This window comes from Galeopterus variegatus, unplaced genomic scaffold (genome assembly GCF_000696425.1).
Source record: "Galeopterus variegatus unplaced genomic scaffold, G_variegatus-3.0.2 Scaffold2401, whole genome shotgun sequence".
Taxonomy (NCBI): Eukaryota; Metazoa; Chordata; class Mammalia; order Dermoptera; family Cynocephalidae; genus Galeopterus; species Galeopterus variegatus.
In genome coordinates, this window is record NW_007728512.1 from 123,768 (window position 1) to 138,093 (window position 14,326).

General features: G+C 37.4%; 1 protein-coding gene across 1 annotated transcript in view; it reads left to right on the forward strand.

The window, feature by feature from the left end:
- Positions 1 to 14,326, forward strand: part of STK32A (serine/threonine kinase 32A) — a 110,857-nt gene that overhangs the window by 85,275 nt on the left and 11,256 nt on the right. Inside the window, exon 8 of the mRNA XM_008581585.1 lies at positions 8,824 to 8,921. Coding sequence (XP_008579807.1) covers positions 8,824 to 8,921 — 98 coding nt within the window. The remainder of the gene's footprint in view (positions 1 to 8,823; positions 8,922 to 14,326) is intronic.

Sequence of the window (14,326 nt, forward strand, 5' to 3'; positions counted from 1 at the left end):
ACAGAGCCAGTGTGGCCATGGAGGGTTAATGATTTGGAGGCAGGTCTTGCTGGGGGATCACGGCAGCAGGAGATAGAGGTATGCAGTGAGTGTGTGTTTGGGGAACAGGGAGTGGGGTTGGGTTAGCTAGAGTATATGGTCCCGTCAATTGTTGGAGGCAGCCATCCCTGTATAGACCCCATTTTAGCAGAACTAGCCCTACCTCTTGTTCACCCCCAAAAATACAAAGGGAGAGCTGTTGCCTTTAGGGAGCATGGAGTATTAAGGAAGAGGGAATTCTTCCTCCCTTTTCCCTCTGCTCCTAAGGCAAGTGATCCATATTTCAAAAGAATTATCTGCAAATTCTTGAGGTGACTGCAAGAAGAGATGCCTGGCATTCCATTCTTGGTTAGATGTCTGTTTAGTCATTGGACTTGCCTCCTGGTACCTGATCTAACAGAGCCAGTGTGGCCATGGAGGGTTAATGATTTGGAGGCAGGTCTTGCTGGGGGATCACCACAGCAGGAGATAGAGGTACGCAGTGAGTGTGTGTTTGGGGAACAGGGAGTGGGGTTGGGTTAGCTAGAGTATATGGTCCCACTTCACAAGGGCCCCTCCAGTGCCCAGGGGTACAGCCTGGAAGGGAGGGAGATTCCTGTCAGCATGGCTTACTGGAGACACTACCAGTCCCAACAGAGCCCAACTACATCAGAATCTCTGAGGGTGGAGCCCAGGCATTGGTGGTTTCAAAGATCTTTGGGTAATTCTGCCATGCAGCCGGGATTGACAACCTCTGCCACAGACCATGAGCTATGTCAGCTGTTAGAAGTGGGGGTGGTGTATTCTTGTTATGATTGCTCTGCCTTCAATATCCCTCTTTCATGTCCTAAAACAAATAGTACTTTCTAGGAAAAGGGAGACAGAGGTGAGTGAAAGCTGGATTGGTCTTCCATCTCCACACCGAGGTGGCTGAATCTAGCCTGGTAAGGTTAGTGGAGAAGCTTTGAATCAAATATGAAATTAGTTTAAAATTTTACAGGAGTGAATTTTAAAGTATCTTCAGTAAATGTTGTCATAAGCAAAATAGATTAAAATGTTTTAGGCAACAGACTGAGCTGTCATTCGGAGAGCCTCCTACCCAGCAAAAACAGGAGCTTAGATGCTGCACTGTTGCTGGCAGATGATAGAAGAATGAAAACTACTCATGCTACTACCCTAATTAGTTAAGATGCTTAAAGCAGTGCTGCACTGTTGCTGGCAGATGATAGAAGAATGAAAACTACTCATGCTACTACCCTAATTAAGATGCTTAAAGCATGTGATGTCACTGTTTAAGCCAGTGGGATTAAGTCAGGGGTAGAATGAATTGCATTGCCTAGATATGGTCAGAGTAATTCACAGGCAAAATATTTGAACTTGAAATCAATCAAGGGCAAGAGCAATGACACATTTTTTTTTTAACATTTCATTTTCTTCCCTAGTGCAACTAAAGAGAGAGGAAAAGAGAGCCCCCTACGTGCAGAGCCACCTCACTTTGCAACAGAAAGAAATATTCTATGGGGAAAAAAATTAGTCTTATTTTATGTGATACTTTAACAACTGCAAATTTCATGGCTTCCAATTACCAGTGGGGAGAATAAATCTCTTTTGTAACTTCTAAAATAATGGCCGTATATAATTCAGCCTATTTTCTGCCTAAAACCCATAATACTCAAATGATAAAAAGGAACATCTAAGCCTGCTGCTCTGATGAGTTTATTCCCTAGGTTTCCTGGGTTTCCCTATTAAGGGCTATTTTCTTGGAGCCAAATCAGAAAATGTGCATTTAGGTTTTCTAGGGCTGGTTTCCATGGAGAAAGAAGTAAAGGGAGGCCACCTTTCTTTCCTCTCTCTGATGGCTTTAAGTACAATATCTGTATAATTCAATTTTTTTCAAAGTTGGCATTTCTAGCCTTTTCACAAGATAGAGGTAGGAAATTGAAATCTACACAAGATTCTATGTACCTCCCGCTTTCACCCATATAATTAACAATGACTAATGTTTACCGAAATCTTTCTGTGGACCAGACAATGAATTAGATGTTTTACTCATTTACTCATTTATTTTTCTCAACAACCCTATGAGGCAGACTATACTTATCACCATTTTATAATGAGGAAAATTAGAAGCTTAGAAATTTGTCCAAGATCACATGGCTAATAATTGAAAAACCTAGATTTAAACTAAGCTCTCTCTGGCTTCAGAAATCAAGCTTCTCTTTGAAAGAGAGAAATTTTTAAAAATATGCTAATATTTTTATTTGTGATACTTAAATGGTTCTAAGCCAATTTAGACAGCCCAGCATGTTGGAAATGTTTCTTGTCTTACTCCAAATTGATCATCTAATTATCATAGTTATATCTTTCTTCAGAAACTTCCCTTGCCTTTGATTTTTCGATAGGAGCCTTTACAAGAGGTATTGTGGGTAGAAGCCTATTTTCTCTTTTTAAAAAAATTATGTTACCAATAATTTGGTCAAATCTGCCTAATGGGCATTAAGTAGTACGCATCTTATAGTACTGCTGTGGCTTACTAATTAGCAATTAACTAGAAAGAAAAAATATTCTAAAAAGAAAGAAAGAAAATTAAGCTGAAATACTAAATTAGAGGAATATACATCTACTAATATGAGATGCTAAGCATATCATAAAGAAATTCCATGGCTCTGGAAATGGGAAAATAATCAATCTGCCAGTTCTTTACCACTTTCCACCCAGGAAGGAAGTTTTGCTTTTTAAATTTCATTATCTCCTACCACCATGTTCCTGCTGATCACTCCAATCATTTCTTCTCCCTACTCCTAGGTCTGTGTGAATATAATCCAGATCACTTAGAGTTAACCAAGTAAACAGTCTCCTCCAAATGTCATAAATACAGGTTCACTAGGAAAAAGTATAAAATGATGATAAGCAAAGGAAAGTAAATTAATACCCCTACCAATAGATATTTATAGTTTTCTTCCAGACCTTTTTTTAAAGCACAAACACATACACATTTTCTTTAAAGTTGGATCACACTAAATTTCTGTAATCGAAGTTTTCTCTTCATAATGTAATAATAACAATAATAATAATGAGAGGCATCATATAGTGAGCATTTATTATATCCCAGGCACTTTGCAAAATTTTTAATGTTTATTATCTAACTCTCAAAACAACCCTATGGAATAGGTTTTACTATAATTTTTATTTCATAAATTAAGAAAGAAAAAGTCCCAGAGAGAGAAAAATTAACATGATCATAATCACATAGCATGTGACTGGCAGAGCACAAAATTGAACCAAAGTCTAGCAACATCTAGAGCTTGAGACATTGATGATGAAGGTGGTGGTGATGATGACAGTGATGTTGATGCTGATGGTACAATAGCTGAGCTCTTCCTATGTGCTAACACTGTTCTAAGTATGTATATTACATCATTTAAACTGAAAACAATTCCATGAGGCAAGTCCGAATGATGAGCAGACTGGGAGGTTAAGAAACTTGTCCAAGGTGGAGCTAGGACACAGTTGTAAGGGATCTGTTGTCAGACAGCTCATTCTTAACACCCTGCTACGCCACCCCTTCATTCAAGTGAATAAACATGTCTCTGCAAGAATTGAAACCAGCTTCTCTCTACTCCAGAGCCTGGGTCTTGACATCTGGTGCTGCTTATTTTTCCATGCCAGTAAATATAACTATCATGTTTAATGGTCATGTGCTATAGAATTAGAGAGTGGCATCGAAATTTATTTAACTGATCCTTTACTGTTGAACGTTAGGTTGTTTCTCATTTTGAAATATTAATGTTTAGTAAAAATCCTGTTAGCTTATGTCCTGCAACTTAATTATTCCCTTTTGATAAATTTTTATTCAAAAATAACAATATTCTATTCTTGAAAATTGCTGAGAGCAAATTTTAAGTGTTCTCACCACAAAAAATGAAAGTGTGTGAAGTGGTGCATATGTTAATAAGCTCGATCTAGCCATTTCACAATGTACATATTTCAAGAAATCATGTTGTACACAATAAGAATATACAATTTTTATTTGCCAAATAATTAAGTAATTAATGGAAAAAAATTTTCTGGTTAAAGGGTATATATGCTAATGCATTTCCCTCCTGAAAGTTTGTACCAATTTCTACTTGTTCTGGAAGTGTCTGAACATATTCACTTCCCTGCATCCTCACCAGTGCTGCACTATCAGAATCTTTAATCTTCCCCAAAAGATAAGTAATAATGATACCACATTGTGATATTAAAATTGCATTCTTTGACATCTTTTGTAAATTGCCTGTTCATATTCCTTGCCCATTTTCTATCAGGGTGTTAATATTTCTTTCCTATTCAATATTTCTCATTGATTATATGAAGAAGTCTTGCTTTTATATATTAGGAATATTAAACCCTAGTGTATCATGTTTGTTGTAAGTTATTGTTACAAATATGATTTCCTGTTTTTTAGTTTGCTGTTGTCTTATGACATTTTTTGACATAAAGAACTTTAAAAAAATAATCTCAAATCACTTATCTTTTTACTTTATGGATTCTACCTTTGATGCTATTCTTAGCAAAACTGTCTTAACCTCCAGATTCTAGATATGTTTACCTAATATTTTATTATTGTTATGTTTTACTTTTTCATTTAATCCAGCTGTATATTATTTTGAGTGAACACATGTGATAAGGATCTGACTTTATTTTTGTCCTATTATTAAGTAATTGTTTTGAGACTGTGTATTTAATAAGGGCCTTTTCATGCTGATTTAAAATGTATTCTTCATAAACTAAGTATGCTTATGTACTAACATCTACATTCTGTGATTTTCAAATCTTAATTATTGTAGCTTTGTAATGTAGGTTAATACATGGGATACAAGTTTCTCTTTATTCTTTCTCAAAAATCTTTATTATTCACACATTTTTGTAGGTGAAATTTGAAATCATTTTTGTAAAATTCCATGAATTATTTTTATTACATTAAATTTATATATTAGTTTTGGGGCCCCTTCTCTATGTCCTGACCAGAATCTAAAGTCCAGGTTTTAAAAAATCTGAACACCAAATGATGGAAATCCAAATATCTAATAAACATATTAAAATGTGGGCAAGCTTATTAGGAATCAGAGGGATACCAATTTAAACCACAGTGAAATACTATTACATATTCACCAGATTTGCAAAAATCCAAAGGGTCGGTTAATATTGAGTGTGGATAAGGATGATGAGCAACAGGAACTCTGATACACTGTGATCAAAGTGTGAATTGGCACAACCACTTTGGTAAATAGCTTGGCATTATCTAGTACTCATATACGTGAAGATGCACATTCCCTTCACCAGCAGTTCCTCTCTCAGGAATACACTCTAAAGACATGTGCACTTGAAGGAGTCTTACATGTACGGGAATGCTCACGGGAGTATTGTTCACAGCACTCCTAAATTGAAAATAACCCAAATGGCTGTCAACAATAGGACAGGGAGATAAATTACAGTATATTAATATAGCATTAGGGCATAAACTGTAACTACGTGCAGCAATTCAGATATATAGCATTGAGTAAGAAAAGCAAGGTGCTAAAGAATGCAAGGACTATGATTTAATGTGATAGGACTTAATAGAATGCAAGGAATAGGGTTTTTTGTTGTTTTGTTGTTTTGTTGTTTTTTTTTTTTTTTTGCTTTGTTAATGCTTCCTTTATTATAAAGCACTGAAATAAGTTAGATAAACAGGTGGACAGCTGGGCAGTACCTCAGCCAGTTCATCCACAGCTCCTGGGAGCTATATATAAATATGCAAAACTATTGTTTAGAAATGCATATAGAGAGAGTAAATTTGTGTTAAAGCACTGAAATAAGTTAGATAAACAGGTGGACAGCTGGGCAGTACCTCAGCCAGTTCATCTACAGCTCCTGGGAGCTATATATAAATATGCAAAACTATTGTTTAGAAATGCATATAGAGAGAGTAAATTTGTGTTAAAAAAAAAAAAAGCAAGAAAATTATTTTATTTATTTATTTATTTTTTCCTTTTTGTCCTTTTTTTTTCCTTTTACTGACTGGTAACGGGATCGCAACCCTCGGTATCGCGCCTGTACCAGGGACCGGCAACGGGATCAAAAAAAAGCAAGAAAATTATTTTATTTATTTATTTATTTTTTCCTTTTTGTCCTTTTTTTTTTCCTTTTACTGACTGGTAACGGGATCGCAACCCTCGGTATCGCGCCCGTACCAGGGACCGGCAACGGGATCACAACCCTCGGTGTTGCACCCGCACCACACTCAGCCAGTGAGCAGGAACCGGTCTCCACATGGGATCCGAACCCTCGGCGGGAGCACCACCGCGCTCCCAAGTGACGCACTCTCCAGTGCGCCACCGGGCCGGCCCAGAAAATTATTAACATATATGTCAAGATGGTGAATTCTGGGGCTGTGAACAGGGCAGGGCATAGTTGTGGGAGCCAGCTTGTATTTCTTGACCTGTATGATGGTTTACATAGGCATTTGCTTATAACTATTTGTTAAATTCTTCTTTTATGTTTTATTTACTTTTTTGAATGTATGTATAGAAATACTTAAAAAAAAATACCAAACAAAATGCTCAGTGGCTTTTTTGAAGGAAACTGAGTCTGTCTCCAACTCTAGTTGCACCCTCGGCATTTGCTTATAACTATTTGTTAAATTCTTCTTTTATGTTTTATTTACTTTTTTGAATGTCTGTATAGAAATACTTAAAAAAAAATACCAAACAAAATGCTCAGTGGCTTTTTTGAAGGAAACTGAGTCTGTCTCCAACTCTAGTTGCACCCTTTCAGGAACTGGGGATTTTCTTGAAGGGCTGGTGAAAGCCCCTCAGTATCTTCCTGCTGTGGTTTTCACCTAGTTGAGGGCTCAAAGAATTACCCATCTGTTATGCTTTTGTATGTGGTCATGACCTTTCTTTTTTAATGCTCTACCAAAATTCCTCAGTACCTAGCACATCATGAATATTTGTTGAATAAATGAATGCATATCCAAATGTCTTCATGCCTGACAATAGAGCAAGGAGAGCAGGAGGAAAAGAATACTCATTAAATAAAGCTGGAAAAAAGAAAGAAAGATTACTCACATAAACTCCTAAGATGATCCAATGTGACAGAATATACAACTTTTATAAAGTAATGTTTGTTCTGTTAGGCATTTTCTTAGCACAATGGGTCTGATTATCCCTTAAAGTTCTCTGCAGCTTCTGTAAGTGTCAGTCTGTCACCTGTCCCTTGGGGTCTGTCTGAGATGACTTGCTGTGAGATACTGAGAAAGGAAAGCAAAAATATAGTCCATTTCATCCTGTCTGTAGGAGTGTTGTGGGGTCAAGGTCATTATCTCCCAAGTTGCATTGGGAGCTGTGACTTGCAGAAAGAATTCAGTGATGCGTGAAAGGAGAATCCGCTAGGGAGTGAGGCCTACTTCATGCTGCTACATCAAACTCTTATAGTCAGGGTCAGTCCTGGGCATTAGATGTCAACATTCTGCCTCTCTAATTGGATGTGGTTCACAGGATTTTACTTAGAAGGAACTTTAGTGCACTGAGCAGTGCAAGCCTTTGTGTGTAGGTACATGTCATAGCAGTTTCTTTTTGCCCAGATCCAGCACCTCTCTGCAAGAGGCTTGGGATCAACCCATGTATACCTTTCAAGGAGGCAAATTTCTCCATTACTGTGGACGTTTTCCTCTCTAGAAGAGTACTGGTATTTTTCAGAACTTTGTAAGTGCAAGACAGTGTACAGAGATTTTGACATGTATCATCTCATTTAATGTCTAACTCTATAAAGACTGCCTTCTTATTATTCTGATTTTGCTGATGAGGATTCTCAGGCTCGGCCACTGACTCGCTCAAGGTCACAAGTGGTGAAGGCAGAACTTGAACCCAGACAGAACAGCTCCAGAATTAATGATCACAACCATTACTTGAGTAATTGATTTATTTGTTCATTCATTCAACAAGTTTCTGTCCAGTGACTCTGAATGCCAGGTTCTGTACTAGATACTAGGAATGTAGTGCTGAACAAGGAGGCAAGATACCTGCCCTTGTTTTATATTTCATTCTCCCTATCCCACACCTCAGGAGTTATATTTTTTCTTGAAAGGATATGTGGAAGGTTTATGATATGTCAAAGTGCTTAGAGAATGCATAACCGAGGGGTAATCTCTGGGGCTAAAATTGATTATAGCTCTGCCTTCCATTGGAGTCAATTCAAAGAACAATGGTTACAAGGTGTAAACGACCCACAGTTGTTGTAAAACCTTGTATTTCCCAGAGTGCCCACTCCCTCCCTCACCCCCAACAGTAGGCTGCAAACAAATGTTTCCCTTGCTGCTTCCAGGTGACGCAAGTTGGAAAGCCTATTTGATGTATGTTGCACCGAATTCTGAGTGTTTGTAACTGTAATACAAATGTAGATCCCTTAATGCAAACCTTCCAGAGCAAGACAGCAAATAACATCTTCTCAGCCTTCTGGATTTCGGGGTCTGCCACATATTTGAGGCCCAGTAGGACCCAATTTTTAACAGGTGCATTAACTAAATAAGAGAAGAGTTTGCCCATTAAGGCCTGTGCATGCCTGTGCATGCCTGTGTGTTGATTGAAGAATGAGGCTACTAAGAGAAATTAGAAAATTAGAAATATTTGCCTGCCGTAAGCAATCTAGCAATGGATGATAAACATCCAGAAAAGTGTTTATACCCTTTACCCTGGTAATTCTCCTGTGGAGCAACATGTTGGCAAAACAGATGTGTTAATGTTTCAGAGAGTAAAACTGGCCTAACTTTTCCTTGTTTTTCAGCACCTGAAATGTTCAACTCCAGAAGAGAAGCAGGATATTCCTTTGCTGTTGACTGGTGGTCCCTGGGAGTGACTGCATATGAGCTGCTGAGAGGCCGGGTATGATAGAATTGCATTTTCTTCTGGATATTTTTCCAGCAAGTTCTATTTTAGAATGAAAGAATGAATTATTTACTGAGAACCAAGAAGTTTGGTTGAGAGCTGAAAACATCTATGCCATGTGATGCTGATAACACTCCTTGAGATTTGTGCACAGATTAATTCACTGTCCTACATATGGGACCAACCATGTCACATTTAATTCACAATAAATTACACAGATAAATGAATAATGTGGATATTATAAACTCCCCAAGAAGAGAAATCAATACAACTCACTAAATATCTTATGTAAATATATGTGTTTGTTTTTAAAAAGTCATTTTGCAGTCACAGTGTAGAACTCTAATTCAGACACACTTCACCAAGGTGATTGTGAGTTATTAATACAACACAATTCATGCCCTACCTTGTTGGATTCCTATTTGTCATTTGGCTTCCGGGTTCTCAGTTCAGTGGCTAATTAGAGTAGTTTCCTTTCAAAGGAAACATTTCTTACACTAAGAAATTCTTTTATAAAAAAAGATTTAAAAAATGATAAAACTCATATTCTATACAATTTTTGTGAGCTATTGCATAATGTAAATATCTACTTAAGAAAATACCTACCATAACAAAATACTATAGATTTGGGTGGCTTAAAAAACATTTATCTTCTCACATATATGAAGGCTGGAAATCTAAGATCAGGGTGCCAGTATGGTCAGTTTCTGGTGAGGACTATCTTCCTGGCTTACAGACTACAGCCAGATGTTGTGTTTTCACATGACTGACAGAGAGAGAGAGAGAGGGTTCTTCCTCTTTTTATAAGGCCAGTCAATAATCCCACCATGAGGGTTCTACCCCCATGACCTGATCTAACACTAATTACCTGCCAAAGACCTCATCTCCAAATATCATTATATTGAGAGTTAGGGCTTCAAAATATGAATTTTGGGTGGAACACAAACATTCAGTACATAACATTTCACCTTTGGCCCCTCAAAATTCATGTCCTTCCCACATCAAAATATGTCCATTCCATTCCAACAGCCCCAAAAGTCTCAACTCATTTCAGCATCAACTCTAAAGTCTAAAGTCCAAAGTCTATCTAAATACCCTAAATTGGGTATCAGTGAGACTCAAGTTATGATTCATCTTGAGGCAAAATTCCTCTCCAGCCATGAACCTGTAAAACCAGACAAGTTATATGTTTCCAAAATATAATGGTGGCATAGTCAATTCCATTCCAAAATAGAGAAATAGGAAAGAGGAAAAGAGTACCATGTCCCAAGCAAGCCCAAAACATAGCAAGGCAAATTCCATTACATCTTAAGGCTGGAGAATAATCTTCTTTGGTTCAAAGCTCTCCAGGTCTACTGGGGTGTCAGCATCACTTCGATGACTGGGAGCAGAGGAGAGGGACTCACTTAAGTGGCTCTCTACAAGTGCCGCTACCCACAAGGCTCTCTGTAAGGGCTTCACCCAGCAACTCTGCCAGGTAGTGGTCCTACCCTTTGAAACTGAGATGGAGGCAGCCCTATCCCCAGTCCAGTGCACTCTTGACCTGTGGTAGGAATGGTAGCCTGATGATCTCTCAGTCACCCTTGGGGTGCTTCTTCCCTTGAAGGATGGCACATGTTCACAGCCAAATAGCATTGTGGTTCTGTCCTGTAAAATCTAAAAAGTCTGACAGCCTTTCATCCCCTTCTCTGGCCCTTTTAATTCAAACTGGCAGTATTTCTGCTGGTATAATCCCATCTTTATTTCTATCTTCTGTTGAGATGGCTGATTAAGTTCATGAATCACACCCACAGTCTCTGTATCAATTGGTTATTCATTCACACCCTTAGTGTTCCTTCAGAACAACTTTCTCATTTTTTGTAATATGGATAGGTAAAATATTTTGCAAATCTTTAATTTCTGGTTTCTCTTAGTTTAACAATTTGTTCTTCAATTCATCTCTCTCCTTTCACATTTTACTATAAGCAATCAGTAGGAACCAAGCTACTCCTTCAACATTTAGCTTAGAAATCTTCTCAGTTAAATATATAATTTTATCACTCACAAATTCTACCTTCCATAAAAAACTAGAACACAATGCGAGCAAGATCTTTGCCACTTTATGATAAGGATCACCTTTCTTCCAGTTTCCAATAACATGTTCCTCTTTTCTGTCTGAGACCCAGAATTGCTCTTAACATCTGTATTTCTAGAATATACCTTGAAACTCTTCTAATCTCTACTGAATAACCAGTACCAAAGTTGCTCCATTTTTTAAAATATTTGTTACAGCAGCACCCCTCTTCTTAGTACCAAATTCTATCTTAGTTAGCTAGGGCTGCCTTAGCAAAATACTATAGACTGGGTGGCTTAAACAACAAAAATTTATTTCCTCAATTATGGAAGCTGGAAGTCTGAGATCAGAGTGCCAACATGATCAGGTTCTGGTGAGGGCTTCTCCCTGCCTTGCAGATGATTGCCTTCTCCCTGTGTCCTAACATGATGGAGAAAGAGACATCTCTATCTTCTTTTTCCTTATAAGGCTACTAATGCCATAATGAAGGCCCCACCTTTGTGACCTTATCTAACCGTAATTACCTCCCAAATGCCCGATGTCCAAATACCATCACATTGAGGGTTAGGGCTTCAACATATGAATTTGCGGAGGGGGGAGGAGGCAGGACAAAAACGTTGTCCACAATAGATTGTATATTCTCAAGGTCCTGGTGATGGATGCAATTAGTGATTCCTCTAAGACCAAGGAGTTGAAGACTGTTGACTTTAGGATCTTGTTCCTTCCACAAAGCTAAAGAATCAGGTCTTAAGTCATCATCCAGATACTGCAGCCACCCTAACCTTTTGGAGTCATTTTCTCTGCTTCTATCAACAGCAGAAGCATCACTCCACCATGATTTTTACATTAAAAGAGCCACCTCACAACTAATTGGCCTGTTCGCATATAAAAGGAGCTATTAGAAGTTGTGGCTATTTCATCATGGTCTGATGGCTTTGTCTTGCTCAGGAAAGCAAAGATAAGTGATTCTAAAGTAACGAAAAGAGTATCTCACAATTGTATCTGTTTTATTTACTCTACAGAGTTCATTTCACACCTAAACTTTAATTCATTCGTTGTTCTTCCTCTTCTCTTCCTCAAGGAAGTCATCATAATGCTATTCTTTAAGCATATTCAAATTTTGATGAGTTTTCAAATTAATGGAAGAGGACCATCTTTGTAAGCCAAGTAAATAGGTACTCCCTGGGCAACCTCAGATCTTACCTATCTCCGTCTTCTGATGGACTTTGTCCCGTTCAATAAAGAAATCCACTAAAGAAGTTAATATGATACTGATGGGTAGAAACATCTCTGTTCTTTGCCATCTCACTCTCGAGTTCTCCCCCCCCCCCCNCATTGAGGGTTAGGGCTTCAACATATGAATTTGCGGAGGGGGGAGGAGGCAGGACAAAAACATTGTCCATAATAGATTGTATATTCTCAAGGTCCTGGTGATGGATGCAATTAGTGATTCCTCTAAGAGCAAGGAGTTGAAGACTGTTGACTTTAGGATCTTGTTCCTTCCACAAAGCTAAAGAATCAGGGCTTAAGTCATCATCCAGATACTGCAGCCACCCTAACCTTTTGGAGTCATTTTCTCTGCTTCTGTCAACAGCAGAAGCATCACTCCACCATGATTTTTACATTAAAAGAGCCACCTCACAACTAATTGGCCTGTTTGCATATAAAAGGAGCTATTAGAAGTTGTGGCTATTTCATCATGGTCTGATGGCTTTATCTTGCTCAGGAAAGCAAAGATAAGTGATTCTAAAGTAACGAAAGGAGTATCTTACAATTGTATCTGTTTTATTTACTCTACAGAGTTCATTTCACACCTAAACTTTAATTCATTCGTTGTTCTTCCTCTTCTCTTCCTCAAGGAAGTCATCATAATGCTATTCTTTAAGCATATTCAAATTTTGATGAGTTTTCAAATTAATGGAAGAGGACCATCTTTGTAAGCCAAGTATATAGGTACTCCCTGGGCAACCTCAGATCTTACCTATCTCCGTCTTCTGATGGACTTTGTCCCGTTCAATAAAGAAATCCACTAAAGAAGTTAATGTGATACTGATGGGTAGAAACATCTCTGTTCTTTGCCATCTCACTCTCAAGTTCTTCTCCCCCACCCACTGTCTCCCCACTCCTTGGTCTGGGGGGCGGGGAGGAGGCCTTTCTCCAGGTCTCTTTATAGTCAAATTCTGCCCATACTGTACAGCCTATGCCAAAATGGCACTTCCTCTAAAGAAACTTTACCTAATTTCTCTAGCTAAAGTGATCTGTATCTCTTCCAAACATTTATGTACTTTATCTCTCTTATGACCCTTCTGATTTAAACTCACTGGAAAATATTTAAAAANAAAAACCACAAAAATGAAAGTAAAAATCAACTATAATTTCTAAGGCAAAGAAAATCCCCAATTAAGAAATTAAATCCCCTTTGACCTTCAAATCCTATCTTCGAGAATTAAGTTTGTCATATTCACTTCCAAATCTTTTCTGTTCTTGTAAAGATAATCTATCTTCAGATGTAGATATAGATATGTAGATATATTTGTTGTTTCAGCAAAAATAGAATTATGCTTTACCTTTCTGTTGAGATTTTTTTTTTATTTAATAAGATAGAATGTATAACCATCTAGATCAGAACACATAAATCTATTTTCTTTTTTGAAATTAAATTTATTTTGTAAATGTATTGCTCTTACAAATTTTTCCAAGTGTATCAATTTTTGTGTTTTTATCTCTTCTATATTATAAAATTGTTAATTCATTTAAGGTGAAGCATGTATTTTTCTATAGTTTAGTATTTTACACAGTATTTAACTTTTAATAGACACATCATTAATGTGTATTGAGTGAATGGAGGAACAAATCGCTACAAATCAATTTTGACATATTCTAGAAAAGAATCACCAATTAGGCTGTATGAAAATATGTTTCACAATATAGGTAATCAAAGAAAATGAAATACCACATTTAACTACAAGTATTAACACAACTAGACCACAGAAGGATGCTAACCAATAATTTCCTGCACATTTACAAATCCTTGTTTACAGAAAAATATATGCCGTAAAGAGAAAATGTGCTTGAACACATCACTGTAGTTTGTGAGCTTGATCACGGTGTTGGTGACTGTGTCCCTTCATTATTAACCTGCTTTGTCATTTCTCTGTCTCTTAGCATCCCACTGCCATTGCAAAGGGAAAGGTCCTGTTGTTTAAAGCTTTGTATTATCTATAAGCAATAACTTACGATAGGTACATACGTTGTTTTGCACTAACTGCGTGTCCTTAGCTGTAACTCTTTTGCTTTTTTACTCTTGAAATATTACTATAATCACATCATTTGCTCCCATCTAAAATTT